This window comes from Ambystoma mexicanum, chromosome 11, assembly GCF_040938575.1.
Source record: "Ambystoma mexicanum isolate Mex_15411 chromosome 11, UKY_AmexF1_1, whole genome shotgun sequence".
NCBI lineage: Eukaryota > Metazoa > Chordata > Amphibia > Caudata > Ambystomatidae > Ambystoma > Ambystoma mexicanum.
The window spans coordinates 869880728-869893791 of record NC_090934.1 but is presented as its reverse complement, the minus strand read 5'-3'; the positions used below and the strand labels follow the sequence as shown (position 1 = coordinate 869893791).

At 46.0% G+C, this 13064-nt stretch overlaps 1 protein-coding gene across 2 annotated transcripts in view; it reads left to right on the top strand.

The window, feature by feature from the left end:
* The window catches only part of LOC138503862 (dispanin subfamily A member 2b-like), a 170432-nt gene that overhangs the window by 82762 nt on the left and 74606 nt on the right, over positions 1 to 13064 (top strand). Inside the window, exon 2 of one of the 2 annotated variants that reach the window (XM_069623920.1) lies at positions 1545 to 1616. The exons of the other annotated variant lie outside the window; for it this stretch is intronic. Within the exon in view, the coding sequence (XP_069480021.1) occupies positions 1545 to 1616 (72 nt within the window). The remainder of the gene's footprint in view (positions 1 to 1544; positions 1617 to 13064) is intronic. 2 annotated transcript variants of the gene reach the window in all.

Here is a 13064-nt window from a genome sequence, read left to right as displayed (position 1 = left end):
GATGGACGACACTGGTCGCAGCAGCAACCCTTGAGGTCTCTCTTGCCACCCCTAAAATTGTGGAGATGTAAGCTCCTGGATTTGGCCAGCGCCATGTGGATCTTTGTTTCTGGGGTGGCAGGCTTTCTTGTTTAGGCCTCTTAAAACAAAACAGGGGGTTCCACACGTGTAACACTTTCAGCAGAGACCCTAAATAAGAAAGAACGGGGATAAGAAATTGGTTGTCTTTCTGGAATTCTATACAATAATTGCTAGACTTATTTCAGGCACACCTCAGTGCGAGAGTCACTGGTTTAGTCTCTTCTTAAAAAAAACTCATCTCAGCCTTTCATCCGCCTGAGGTTGAAAAAGTGCTACTAACACAGGTTCAGTGATATTGTATGTATCTGTTCTATGTAACGTAAAGGGAGATCTCTCACAAAGACACCAAGCGCCACAAAAACTTTTGCATGAGTATGCCCATTTATTAAAGATATTTTCCTGTAGTGGTGCCCTTTGATGACACTTGTTTCGGCAACTTAATTGCCTTTTTCAAATCTCGGCCAACCATGAATTAACTTTATTCATTACTTTGTTCATATTCATTACAATACATTGAATTCTTTCATTACTTTTATAATACCAAACACGGTTTTAAACCAGTTATACATTGTGATAAACCCCAATACAATGTACATTATTCATATAAAACATCACAGAAAAGAGGGGATGGTATAAGGCATGATTGTAAGGGTTATAATGTACAAAAAAGAGAAAATGCATAGAAAAATTCATTTCAGGAATACATTCTATATAGCATATCCGTTGTGATTTCTTCAAATATCATCTCTAATTAGTTGCACCCATTGTATTGTGCTATATTTAATACACGTTTCCTAATCTCATTAGTTTTACAAAGATCTATATATATATATTCAGACTCTCTCCAAAGCACTTTACATTGTTTGATACCAAGGCCACAGAACTTCCCTTATTTTATAACACCTTCTTGGCTGATGCGCCTATCTAATTTCAATTAAATCAATTTTACTTAGATTGGTATGCAACATTTCGGAAAACGCCCTTCCCGTCCATGCTGCGTCTCTATTCTTGAGTTAATGTCTGCACATTTGCCGGGTTAAATCCCTCCTGTGAAAGTGAAATATTTTTACCTTTTGAAGACTTATAACACTTCTTTACGGGGCTTGTGTTAGATAAATGTATAATCCGATCATATTACTTTAAATGTAAAAAGCGTCATTCATACATATGCTCTTAAATGTAACCATACGAGTGTTTAATATCCATACACCCCGTGTCTCCGTTCTTGTAGTAATACCTATAGAGCTCACCCGATTCGCACAAATGGGTCAATTCAGATTCTATGCCTCACGGCCCAACTTGTTTAAGGAAATGCATGCGTTATGGCTTATCGATCAGCCATATATAATGAAAACAATGATGGTCTGGATTTACTGTGTGTAAACTATACGGGATTTTAAACTTTAAGTCCAGTTGACAAATTACAACAGATTAATTAATCTTGTTTTGTTTCTTACCTGCAGCTTCTTGTCTTACAGTCTCTGCGTGTCGTCTGTGGAGCAACCCGACATGTTCTTTCCTGTTGTATAAAATGTGTAAGTTCCCATGGTTACCACGTGAGTCCTTCGTCACTTACCGTTTGCTAAGAAAATGGGCGCCATGTTTTGGCAACACCTATTTGTTTTTTAGTTTTTTTTGTAACACTCTTTATTAGCATTTCATATTTGAACACCCAACCCCTCTCCCCCCCTCTCCTTCCCTTACATACATCCAACAAACAGAGTAATAACCCCCTCCCCCGCCCATTCCCCAATTCCCCATCCCTACCTTCCAATGTCCAAATTTCGGCCTCCGGGCCTTCCAACGATCACACAGTACTGATCCATCACGTCCATGGTTTCCCGAAGAGTCCAACCTATCCTGCCAGCTCACCAGCACCCACCTTCCCCTTCCTCCCTTGTCACCTCCCCACCCCCCCCTCCTCATCCGTAAATCCTCACGGCGGTCGTAAATCATTGTCTTTAGACGGATCATTCAGCAGATGAGCCCATTGGACCGTAACACCTTCCCCTTCCAGTCCGGAGTCCACCTTTTGCAGAACTGTCATTTCCGCCAACCCCCACCTTCGAGCATCTTTCCACCATAGAACCACCGACGGACCCTGAGGGCACTTCCACGCTATCGCCATCCAGCGTTTATCCAGTATAAGTAGGAACCGGCTCATCCTATTCCGCCCTTTATGCCTCTTCCCCCACCCTGCCCCCCCATGGAGCTTACCCCACAGACACGTCTCCGGACAATGCTCCATTCTAGTTCCCAGCAACCCATTCACCCCTTTCAGAACCTCCTCCCAATACGCCACTATTACCCTGCAGTTCCATACCATATGCTAAAACCCCATCCGTGGCACCCCACACCTAGGGCACTCATCCGATAAATCCTTGTTCATGGCCTTAAGCACCACCGGGGACACATATGTTCTATGCAAGATGTTGAATGAACCAATTGAAACCGGGCATTCCTCGATGTCTGTCGGACCAACCCCCACACCTTGACCCATTCTTCACTCGATATAGGGCAACCCATGTTCGCCTCCCATCTTCCCTTGTGCTTCAAATCTCCTTATGCCCCTCCCTGAGGGCATTTTATATCCGTGATATGCGGGGCCCCCCCTGCCTGGTCCAGCAATACTCTGAGAACCGGACATGTTTTCGGCTCCTCCGGAATTTCTACCCACAACTCCGCCAGCCTATGGACCACTGCCCCATACGCTAGGAAAAACCCCTGCGATAGGTAAAATTTCTGGCACCACTCCGCACAGGTAAGCAATCTCCCCCTTCAAAAAGATCCCCCACGGTCACGCAGCCTTTTTCCCTAAGTCTCTGTACCCCTACTCTCCCAATCGCTTGACAAAGCTTCTGATCAACACCCCACGGGAGATTACCCTCGTACCGCCCCCCCTACCCCTCTCCCACCAACATATTTCCTCCACGTCTCCCTCACCACCTCAAAAACCACTGTTCTCCCTCTATCCCCCAGTGGATACCAGAGAAGCTCCACCGGCCTATTGTTTGGCGACCAACTACCTATCAATCCCCCAAGAACCCTTAACCCCGCCCCCCCCCCCGGCTGATCCCACACCATCACCGCCTGCAACTGCACCGCCACAAAGTACTTCTCATAATCTGGGAGACCCAGACCCCCATCCTCTCTTGACCTCTGCAGTATCTTCAAGGGCACCTTCCTTCTCCCTGTATCCCATAGTAACTCCCTAATCCTAACATCTAACATTTTAAAGAACACTCTTGGCCACTTATGGTATATTAGTAAAAAAATACAACAATCGCGGCAGAATCACCATTTTACAGAGGGCCACCCTACCCATCAAGGAAAGCGGTAATACCTTCCAGAACTGGACAGAGTCCCCTATTCCGGACAATGCCCTTCCCGTGTTGTACACAAACATGTCTTCTAAATCATGAAATATTCGTATCCCCAGATATCGGAATGACTCCGTCTCCCATCGTATTCCCAGCTCTGGTAGCTCCCCCAGTGAGGGACTCTGTACCCCCCCCTAGCAGAAACAGCACTGACTTCTCCAGGTTAATCCGAAAACCTGACATCCGCCTAAAATTCCGAAGTATCCAACAAATCTGGAAGGTATACCTCAGGGTCCACTATATACAACAAGAGGTCATCCGCGTAAAGAGACACTAGGTGTCTGAGGCCCCCCGTTTCAATTCCCGGCCTCCATCATCTCTTGCCTCAGGAACACCGCAAGTGGCTCCAGGGCCAGGGCCAACAAGATTGGCGAGACTGCACACCCTTGCCGGGTCCACCTCCCCAACTCCAATCTATCCGACACCCAATCATTTGTCCTGACCATCGCCAGCGGCTTTTCATATAGGAGGGCCAACCACCTACAAATATTTCCCCCAAACCCAAATTCACGCAGCACCCAAAACAACCACCTATTTTGTTGATTACAGCTATGCCGTTTAGCCCAATTTGTCAGTTTCTGTTTTGCGGTTTCCCCTCCCATCGGATTCTCTTTTTGCTTATCATTTTTCCTTAACGCCCCATTAGTGTCTACAGAGAATAACAGATAAAGCTAAAACTAGCTGCAATTTCGTTGCACACAAAAATATTATATGCACATAAACCCGAAAACTGGGGTTAATTTGAATCATATACATATTTCAGAGTGAAAGGTTTCCATGGTATTCCATGATTATCTTTTTTGTTACATGTATTCTTGTACCTTCTTACATGGCTTTGTGCATATGGAGAGCAGACGGCTTCCCTATTTAGATTCTACTCTATCTTCATAAATAACCCATTACTCGCATAGCATCACATATTAAGATGAATTCTGTCTTGCATAACATGACGTGTTAAGGGAATCCACTTTCACTTAACATAGCTTCTCATTAATTTGTAACTTGTAGAAAACTAGTCAAAATATTTTCCTAAGATCATTTACAGAAAGGCTAGAACATAGAAGACAATTTGAGCCCTTTGTTACTTCCGGGAAAAACCTAATACTGCACTGCAAATATGGCTAAGTACTGATCTATCTGGATTCAGGAAGTGTGGGACCTGCACACTAGGCAAATTTGCACAGACAAGCACATGTCATTTCCAAGACCGCAAAGGCAACATGATCAAAATCAAGGAAAACATAAACTGTAGGAGTAAGTGTGTAGTATATGCATTGATTTGTGTGTGCAAGCTAATTTATATTGGAAGCACAATACGGGAGGTGAGGACACGGATTAGAGAAAATGTGTCCGGTATTTGGAGCCAAGATTCCGCTTTGCCACTCGCACATCACTGGCAAACAAAACACCAACTGGAATTGAAACAAGACATAAAGTTTATTGGACTGAAAAAGATAACATTGGGAAGAAGAGGAGGGAACAGGGAACTATTGCTCAGGCAAGCAGAAGCAAAGAGAATATGCAGATTCAGAACATTGGAGATGGGACTTAACAAGGATAATGAGATGATATCTTTCCTTTGAAAATTATGGGATGACCTAAATAAGGTATAAGGTCTAAATGAAACATTAAATAGAATGACTTAAGTCGTTTTGAATGAATGTTAATTAGGTGGCTTTTTGAATATAGAACCCAAAACAGAGCTTGTATTTTACAATTGAATATCATGATTTGACCTGTTTAATATAGAAATAGGTAAAACCAGTCTCTGCAACATCCAGGTTCCCAAACTAGAAGAGGGGATAAATGCAAATCAGAAGGACATTGGTATAAAGTCATATTTCCCATATTGACAAGATAAGGGCAACAGATGACCATAATCTGGTCGGAATTGGACAGAAACGTATAACTTTAAAAAAAAAAAAAAAAAGATTAGCGCTAAGATTGTTTTCAATTTGGACGGAATAATAATTATGGGCCAAGAATGGGTCAAGGCTTTAGATTAATTGGAGAACCATTTGTTGAGGGGATTGTAGTTCTTAATTACACAAGTGTTTGAAGATATGAACCTAACATGCGGATTTCAAATAGCTATTGTGAGTGAATTAAATAATTAATTTTTGTCTGTTCTTCACACAAGATCAAGTACGAAGTCGACTAGTTTTCTACAAGTTACGATTTAATTAGAAGCTATGTTAAGTGAAAGTGGATTCCCTTAACACGTGATGTTATCCAAGAAATAATCTGTGATGCTATGTGAGTAATGTGTTATTTAAGTCTGCTCACCATATGCACAAAGCTATGTAAGAAGGGATAAGAATACATGCAACAAAAAAGATAATCACGGAATACCATGGAAACCTTTCACTCTGAAACATGTATTTATATGATTCAAATTAATCCCAGTTTTCGGGTTTATGTGCGTATAATTTGTGTGCAACGAAATTGCAGCTAGTTTTAGCTTGATCTGTTATTCTCTGTAAACACTTTAGGGGCTTTAAGGAAAAATTATAGGCAAAAAGAGAATCCGCTGGGAGGGGAACCCGTAAAAGAATAGAAACTGACAAAAGTAGTTAACTTTGGGCTGAACGGCGCAGCCGTAATCAACAAAACAATAGATGTTCCCAAAACATGGCGCCCTTTTTTTATTTATTTTTTTTTTTTTTTTAAGCAAATGGTAAGCGACGAAGGACTCACGTGGTAACCATGTGAACATACACACATTTTATGAAACCGGAACAAACGCGTCGGGTTGCTCCACAGCCGATGCGCCGAGACTGTAAAACAAGTAGCTGCAGGAAAACAACATAACAAGATTAATTAATCTGTTGCAGTTCGTCAACTGGACATTAAGTTTAAAATCCTGTATGGTTTGAACACAGTAAATCCAAACCATCATTGTTTTCAGTATATGGCTGCTCGATAAGCAATAACGCATGTATTTTGTTAAACAAATTGGGCCGTGAGGCATAGAATCTGAATTGACCCGTTTGTGTGAATCGGGATGAGCTCTATAGGCATTACTACAAGAACTGAGACACTGGGTGTATGGATATAAAACACTTGTATGGTTACATTTACGAGCATATGTATGAATGACGCTTTTTACATTTAAAGCAATATGATGGGATTATACGTTTATCTAACACAAACCCAGTAAAGAAGTGTTATAACAAGTTTTACAAGCTGTAACGTGTTCATCAAAGGTAAAAATATTTAACTTTCACAGGACGGATTTAACCTGAGAAATGTGCAGACACTAACTCAAGAATAGACACAATATGGACGGTCAGGGTGTTTTCCAAAATGTTGCATACCAATCTAAGTAAAATTGATCTAATTGAAATTAGGTAGGCACATCAGCCAAGAAGGTGTTATAAAATAAGGGAAGTTCTGTGGCCTTGGGATCAAACAATGTAAAGTGCTATGGAGAGAGTCTGAATATATATATATATATATATATATATATATATATATATTCTTTGTAAAACTAATGAGATTAGGAAACTTGTATTAAATATAGCACAATGCGACTGGGTGCAACTAATTAGATATTTGAAGAAATCACAATGTATATGCTATAAAGAATGTGTTCCTGAAATGAATATAATTATTTTCCTTTGCATTTTTTCGTTTGATTTTTGTACATTATAACCCTTACAATCCTGCCTTATACCATCCCCTCTTTTCTGTGATCTTTTATTTGAATAATGTACACTGCATTGGGGCTTATCACTATGTTGTAACGCTCACCTGATTCCCACGGAGGCGCGGGTCTTGGCAGGAAGGTGTCTGTGACTCAAAGTGATGTGCAGGACTCGATTGGCTTCTGGGGTCGAACCTCTTCGCACTGTGTGTCGAACTCGAAGGGTGAGGTTTCTGCAGGTGAAAGAATATGGGGATTAAAGGTCTGGGTTGTTGAATGTCCCTATCTCTCTCTCTCTCTCTCTTCCCAGCTTGTCTGTAGAGCCCCCCTCCCAGGTCAACGTGCTCACCTTAGATAGGTGAATGCTGGGCTCTCCATCTGCGTCTAGTGCAGGGTGCCGTTGCCAGTTCCTTCACTGGTGAAACATTGGCCTCTTGACTTCAGAGGATGGTTACCGTTGTTGTCTGCACGACCGGTAAGTTTCTGGACACCTTTTGTCTTTATAGTCTTTTAATGCGTGGCAGTGAAGCGCCTGGAAATCCGTAAGTATGGCAAGCGCTCTAACTGTCTCTTTCCTTGCAGATTAGTTTGTGTTGAAGAGGCGCCGGAGTATTCGCAGGCGTTTGATTGCGACGAGCGTGACGGGCGTGAGTAAGTACCTGCTTAATGTCTCTTTCTTTGTCTTTACAGGCGACGATGCAGAATGAAGAAATCCGGAATTCGCCGCGTGCCGGTAAGTGTAACAATGCGGTTGTCTTTGCAGGTGAAGATGCAGCGTGAAGAATCCGGAATGCACAGCGTGCCGGTAAGTATAACAATGCTGTTGATCTTTGCAGGCGAAGGTGCAGCGTGAGACACGGCCGCTGCCGATGGATCAGGTGAGTAAGCACTGCGTGTAAAGTTCGTCTTGCTAACCTGTTGTTTCTGGTCTTTTGCAGGTGCTGATGTTGATCGGGTACAGGAATGGTAAGTATAATTCTTGCAGGTTCAGGATCAAAAGAAGAAAGGCTGGAACAGACTCGGTGAGCGTTCTGCTGCAGATGCAGAATAACGCGAAGCATGTTTCATCAATCGGGTGTGGTTTAAATAGCCTTGGAGTGATGAGGCGTCTTCTTCCACGGCCCCGCGTAGGTAAGAAAAGAGTTCCTGCTTCCAGAAGAGTTCCAGTGCTGTATCCAGGGAGTGGAGCTGCCCCACCCAGGTAAGAAAGTAGTCCCTGTTCACCGAGGGCTTCTAAGAGGCTGGTAAGTAAGCAGCATGGTCTGCCGCAGGTAAGTCCACCCAAGCACTTTCACACCAATGATGAGCCCGGCGCTTCCAGTGCCGGGACCGATGATTCTGATGAGCCTGGTGCCACCGGCGCCAGGACACGGTCCAAAAGGTCCCTGTGGGGACCGGCTGGTGCCTAGGATTAGGGGCCTGCTTCCAAGGACGTTGGGCTGGTCCTGGCTCCTTGGAAGCAGTGATCATGACATATGTATAACTGGTTTAAGACTAGAGAGAATTAAATTTATTGTAACGAATAGAGACAAAGTATTGAATAAAGTTAATTCATGGTTGGCCCAGATTTGAAAAGGGCAATTACGTTGCTGAAACACGTGTCATCAAAGGGCACCCCTGCGGGAAAATAACTAATAATAAAAAAATTAGCATACTCATGCAAAGGTTTTTATGGCGCTTGGGTTCTTTGTGAGGGTTCTCTTTTCTCTCGCACAAGCGACACCACGTGCATCTCAGCACCTTGAAATTGGTCGCATAGTTTGAAAAAGTTGATATCATCAAAACCTCACTCAAGTTAAACTAAGCACTTCAGCATCATTATCATTTGGCCTTGGATGTCTGCTTGCATTCACAGTAATTTGGTAATATCGGCCACACTGATATTAACGATACATATGGTGATCCATCCTTGTATGAAATGCATATCGCACTATAGTGATATTGTAACCATATTACGAATCTATTGTGTCCTCCAACATATTCCAAATCTTTGGCATGTAATGTCCACAGCTGTGAGCTTGGAAACATTTTCGGCAGAGGGCGTCCTGCGTCGATGTCGTCAGGTCAATGTCCCTCGAAGGCCTCCGTCGAGGGCGACGTCACCGGATGTTATAAATGGGACGCACAGTGCCCGTAGCCTCAGTTTTTTCCGCAAACGTGTTTGCTTCGGAGACTCGCCGCGCTTCATTTATTCCTCGTGAACGTCTTCTTCTTCCACCCCTCCGACTCCGTAGTCTGGCTTTAAGACTTGCCGGGACTGCAAGTCTAAGATGTCGCTAACGGACCCACATCGCATTTGTATGTGGTGCTTGGGCGAGAGTCATGACACAGATGACTGCTCCAAGTGCCAGTTGCTGGCTGCTAAGGCCTTGCTGGAGCGTAAGGGGAAGCTACAGATAGGTAGAGGTTCTTAACAAAGTAAGTCTCGTAACCTTTTAAGGGGATGTCCACCAACGATTCGAGGGGCGACTCTCCGCATCGGAAGGAGTCCCGGTTATCTCGGTCCCGGAGTGGTGCCCGCCAATCGTCCTCCTCGTCTCGGCATGCCAGGAAGCGCCGTCACCGGTCACCTTCCCCGTCCTCCTCGGAGGATGGCACCGTGTGGAAAGTGGCTTGTTCTACGAAGTCCCCGACTCCAGAGGAGTGGGCAGCCTTCATGGAGCAGATGCTGGTGACTTTCCAATCCCAGGGCACAGTTCCGTCCGCGCCTTCACAAGAAGCCGGCAAGGAACAGTCTCGCTCCGTGGCTCGTGCGCCTTCGGGCTCGGGTCCTTGGCGCGATACTCATCAGGAACTTTCGAGTTCCCGTTCGGACAAGGTTCAGGGTAATCACCAGAAACGTGCTTCCAGATTCCGGTCCTCGTCCCGGGCGAGACCGCAGAAGTCTGGTAAGGGCTCAAGGTCGGTGTTGACTCCGGCGCTGTGTCCATCGGATACGAATGTCGAAGCTTTGCCTTCACACCAGCCCTCGGTGCCGTCAGCGCTGTTGTCGACGCCAAAGCCGTCAGTGGCCTCAATGCCTTCACGGCCTTTTAGCTGGAATTTGCTGATGGAGGTCCATGGTACGGTGGATCCTCCAGGGAAGGCTACTTGCAAATCTGTGAGGCCTGTGGGTGACATCTGAGGATGAGGAGAGGTCAGATTTAGAATTTCACCCGATTGAGCCTGATGTGGCTCCTGTCTTTTCCGGGCACAGTCAGTTATGTCAATCTCTTCATGATGCAAGTGGCTTGGACACTTCTCCTGAGGTGGAGTTTGGCAGGCCTGAGCCTGGGGCTCATACTGAGTAGTCCTACAGGAGACTGATGGCTAGGGTGACTGAGTATCTTGGTTGGTCTAGTCCTCCAGAAGCTTTTGTTCGGTATGACTTAACAGATATTTTGGATCAAGGTCCGTCCTCTGACCCGGTTTTACCTTTTCATTTGACCTTGCAGAAGAGGGTGGCGGCTGCTTGGCCGACACAGGAATCTCTTCCGGCGGTTTACAAATCATTAACTAAAAAATACCTCTCTTCCGGTAGCGACCCAATCTACCTTTCATCTCTCCCCACTCCCAAGAGTTTGGTTCAGGCGGCTAAGGTCACCTCGAGGCAAGCGGGTACCCTACCATCCCTCCTGATCGGGATGACAAACGCTTCGACGGTTGGGCACGCAAGGTGTTTTCTGTGGGGAGTATGGTGCTGAAGTCGGCCAACTCCACTTGTGCATTGGCAAGATTTTCACACACTCTGTGGAATAGTTTCTCTAGTGGCTGAGCATATTCCCGAAGGGGAAGAAAAGGATTGGTTCCTTGCTCTCATGCAGGATAGCAAGGATGCCATGTGGGAATCCCTTCAGTCTGGTTTGGACACGGCCGACAGTGTTAGCCGGTCCATGGCTGCGAGCACCGTTATACGCAAATTTGCGTGGTTGGGGGGAGTCAGGTTTTGCTCCGAATGTGCAAGCCAGTCTTTTGAACATTGATGGCACGCATTTGTTTTGCAGCAAGGCTGACGTGAGCCTTGAGAGGTTGCAGAACTCAAAAGCTGCAGCGCAATCTTTGAGCGCAGCTGTGCGTCAACCTCTACCTCTTCGTCCTTGGGGACAGCAGTGGAGGGGAGGTTCTTTTCGTTACTACTCTTCCTTTGGTAGAACGAGAGGAGCCGCCAGTCAAAGGGGTCAACGTAAAAGTACCCGTGGTGGTCCAGGAAATGGGGGTGCCAAAGCAGCTCGGGCAGCTGCCTCTTTGCCTTCAGGTGCTGCCGCAGCCGCTCCAAATCAATCATGAGGCCATGTTCCATTGTTCGCCGGTTGGGGGCAGACTGTCTCAACATCTCGAAGAATGGCGAGCTATTACTTCGGATGCATGGGTTCTGGATACAATAGCCCACGGCTACTGCCTTCCCTTCCTAAAGCGGCCTCACGACCATCCACCGGGGAATCTCTTTGAAGCTTCGAGATACGCTCCTTGTGCAGGAAATCTTGACCCTGCTGGAAAAAGGCGCTATAGAACTGGTGTCTGTAGCAGAGAGAAACCAGGGATGGTATTCCCCCTCTTTTTGTTTTTTTTTCTTTGGAATTAAAAAAAAAAAAAAAAAAAAAAGACGGGGGATTGAGACCTATCTTGGACCTCCGTTGGTTGAACAAACTTCTCAGGAAGAACAAGTTCAAGATGGTCACTCTTTCTCAGATCCTCCAGGTCCTTCGACTTCAGGATTGGTTGGTGTCTCTGGACCTACAGGATGCTTACTTTCATGTGCCGATTCATCCAAAGCACAGAAAGTACCCGAGGTTTGCAGCTGGCGACTCGCACTTTCAGTTTCGGGTTCTGCCATTCGGATTGACCACCGCCCGAGGGTCTTCACCAAGCTAATGGTGGTGGTTGCAGCGTATCTCAGGCTAGGGGAGGATTCACGTCTACCCCTACCTGGACGACTGGCTGATCGGGCGCCTTATCCCAAGCAAGTGATGGATCATCTCGGTCTCACCTGACGGTCCCTCCACAAGCTGGGCTTCTCCCTCAATTTCAAGAAGTCTCATCTGACACCTTCCCAACAGCTCCAGTACATCGGGCTGTGTTGGACACGTCCTTGGAAGTGCTCGCCTCCCAAGGTGAGGGCTCATCACATTGTGCAGATGGTGGACAAGTTTCAACATGCCCAGAGTCTCCGGGCTTTCGAATTCTTAAGGTTGCTCGGCCTCATGGCATCCTGCATTTTTCTGGTGCCAGAGGCCAGGCTGAGGATGAGATCCTTGTAGTGGGTCCTCAAGATGGATGCAGTGGTCACAATTCTCGGGCAAGATGTCTAATCCCATTCAGATTCCACTCTTGGTCTCACAGGATCTGCTGTGGTGGGCCAACGAGGGGAACCTGATGAAGGGGAGCAGTTTTGCCAACCGTGGCCGGAGGTGACAGTAGTGACTCATGCCGAAGATTTGACCGCCAACAGTCGTTGGTCTCCGTCGGAGTCCAAACTCCACATCAACCTGTTAGAGTTGAGGGCCATCAGGCGAGCACTGAAGGCTTTTCTGCCGTCTGTGCAGGGGATGTGTGTCCTGATCATGATGGACAATACAGTGGCCATGCATTACCTCAACAGGGGGAGGTGGGGAGAGAGGGTTAGGGGCTGGGTTCTCCATCTAGAGGTCAAGTCTCTCAACCTTCACGCTTGGTATCTGAAAGGTTGAGGTATAAGGATTGGGACCTCCCGGATGACGTGATGGAGGTGTTGCTTTCGGCCATGCGGCCAGCAACAAAATCCCTGTACTGTTGCCATAAGTTTTGCGACTGGTGCAGAGGACAAAATGTTGATCCTTTTTCAGTGTTCCATTCCCATGGTTCTTTCTTGCTTTCCTTGGCCCACAGGGGCCTTCAAGTAGGTACCATTAAAGGTTACCTGGCGGCGCTATCTATCTTCAAGCGCTCGTCTGAAGAAGGGCTCACTAATGTGTTCCCGCCGTCCCCGTTCCAGGTGCCGG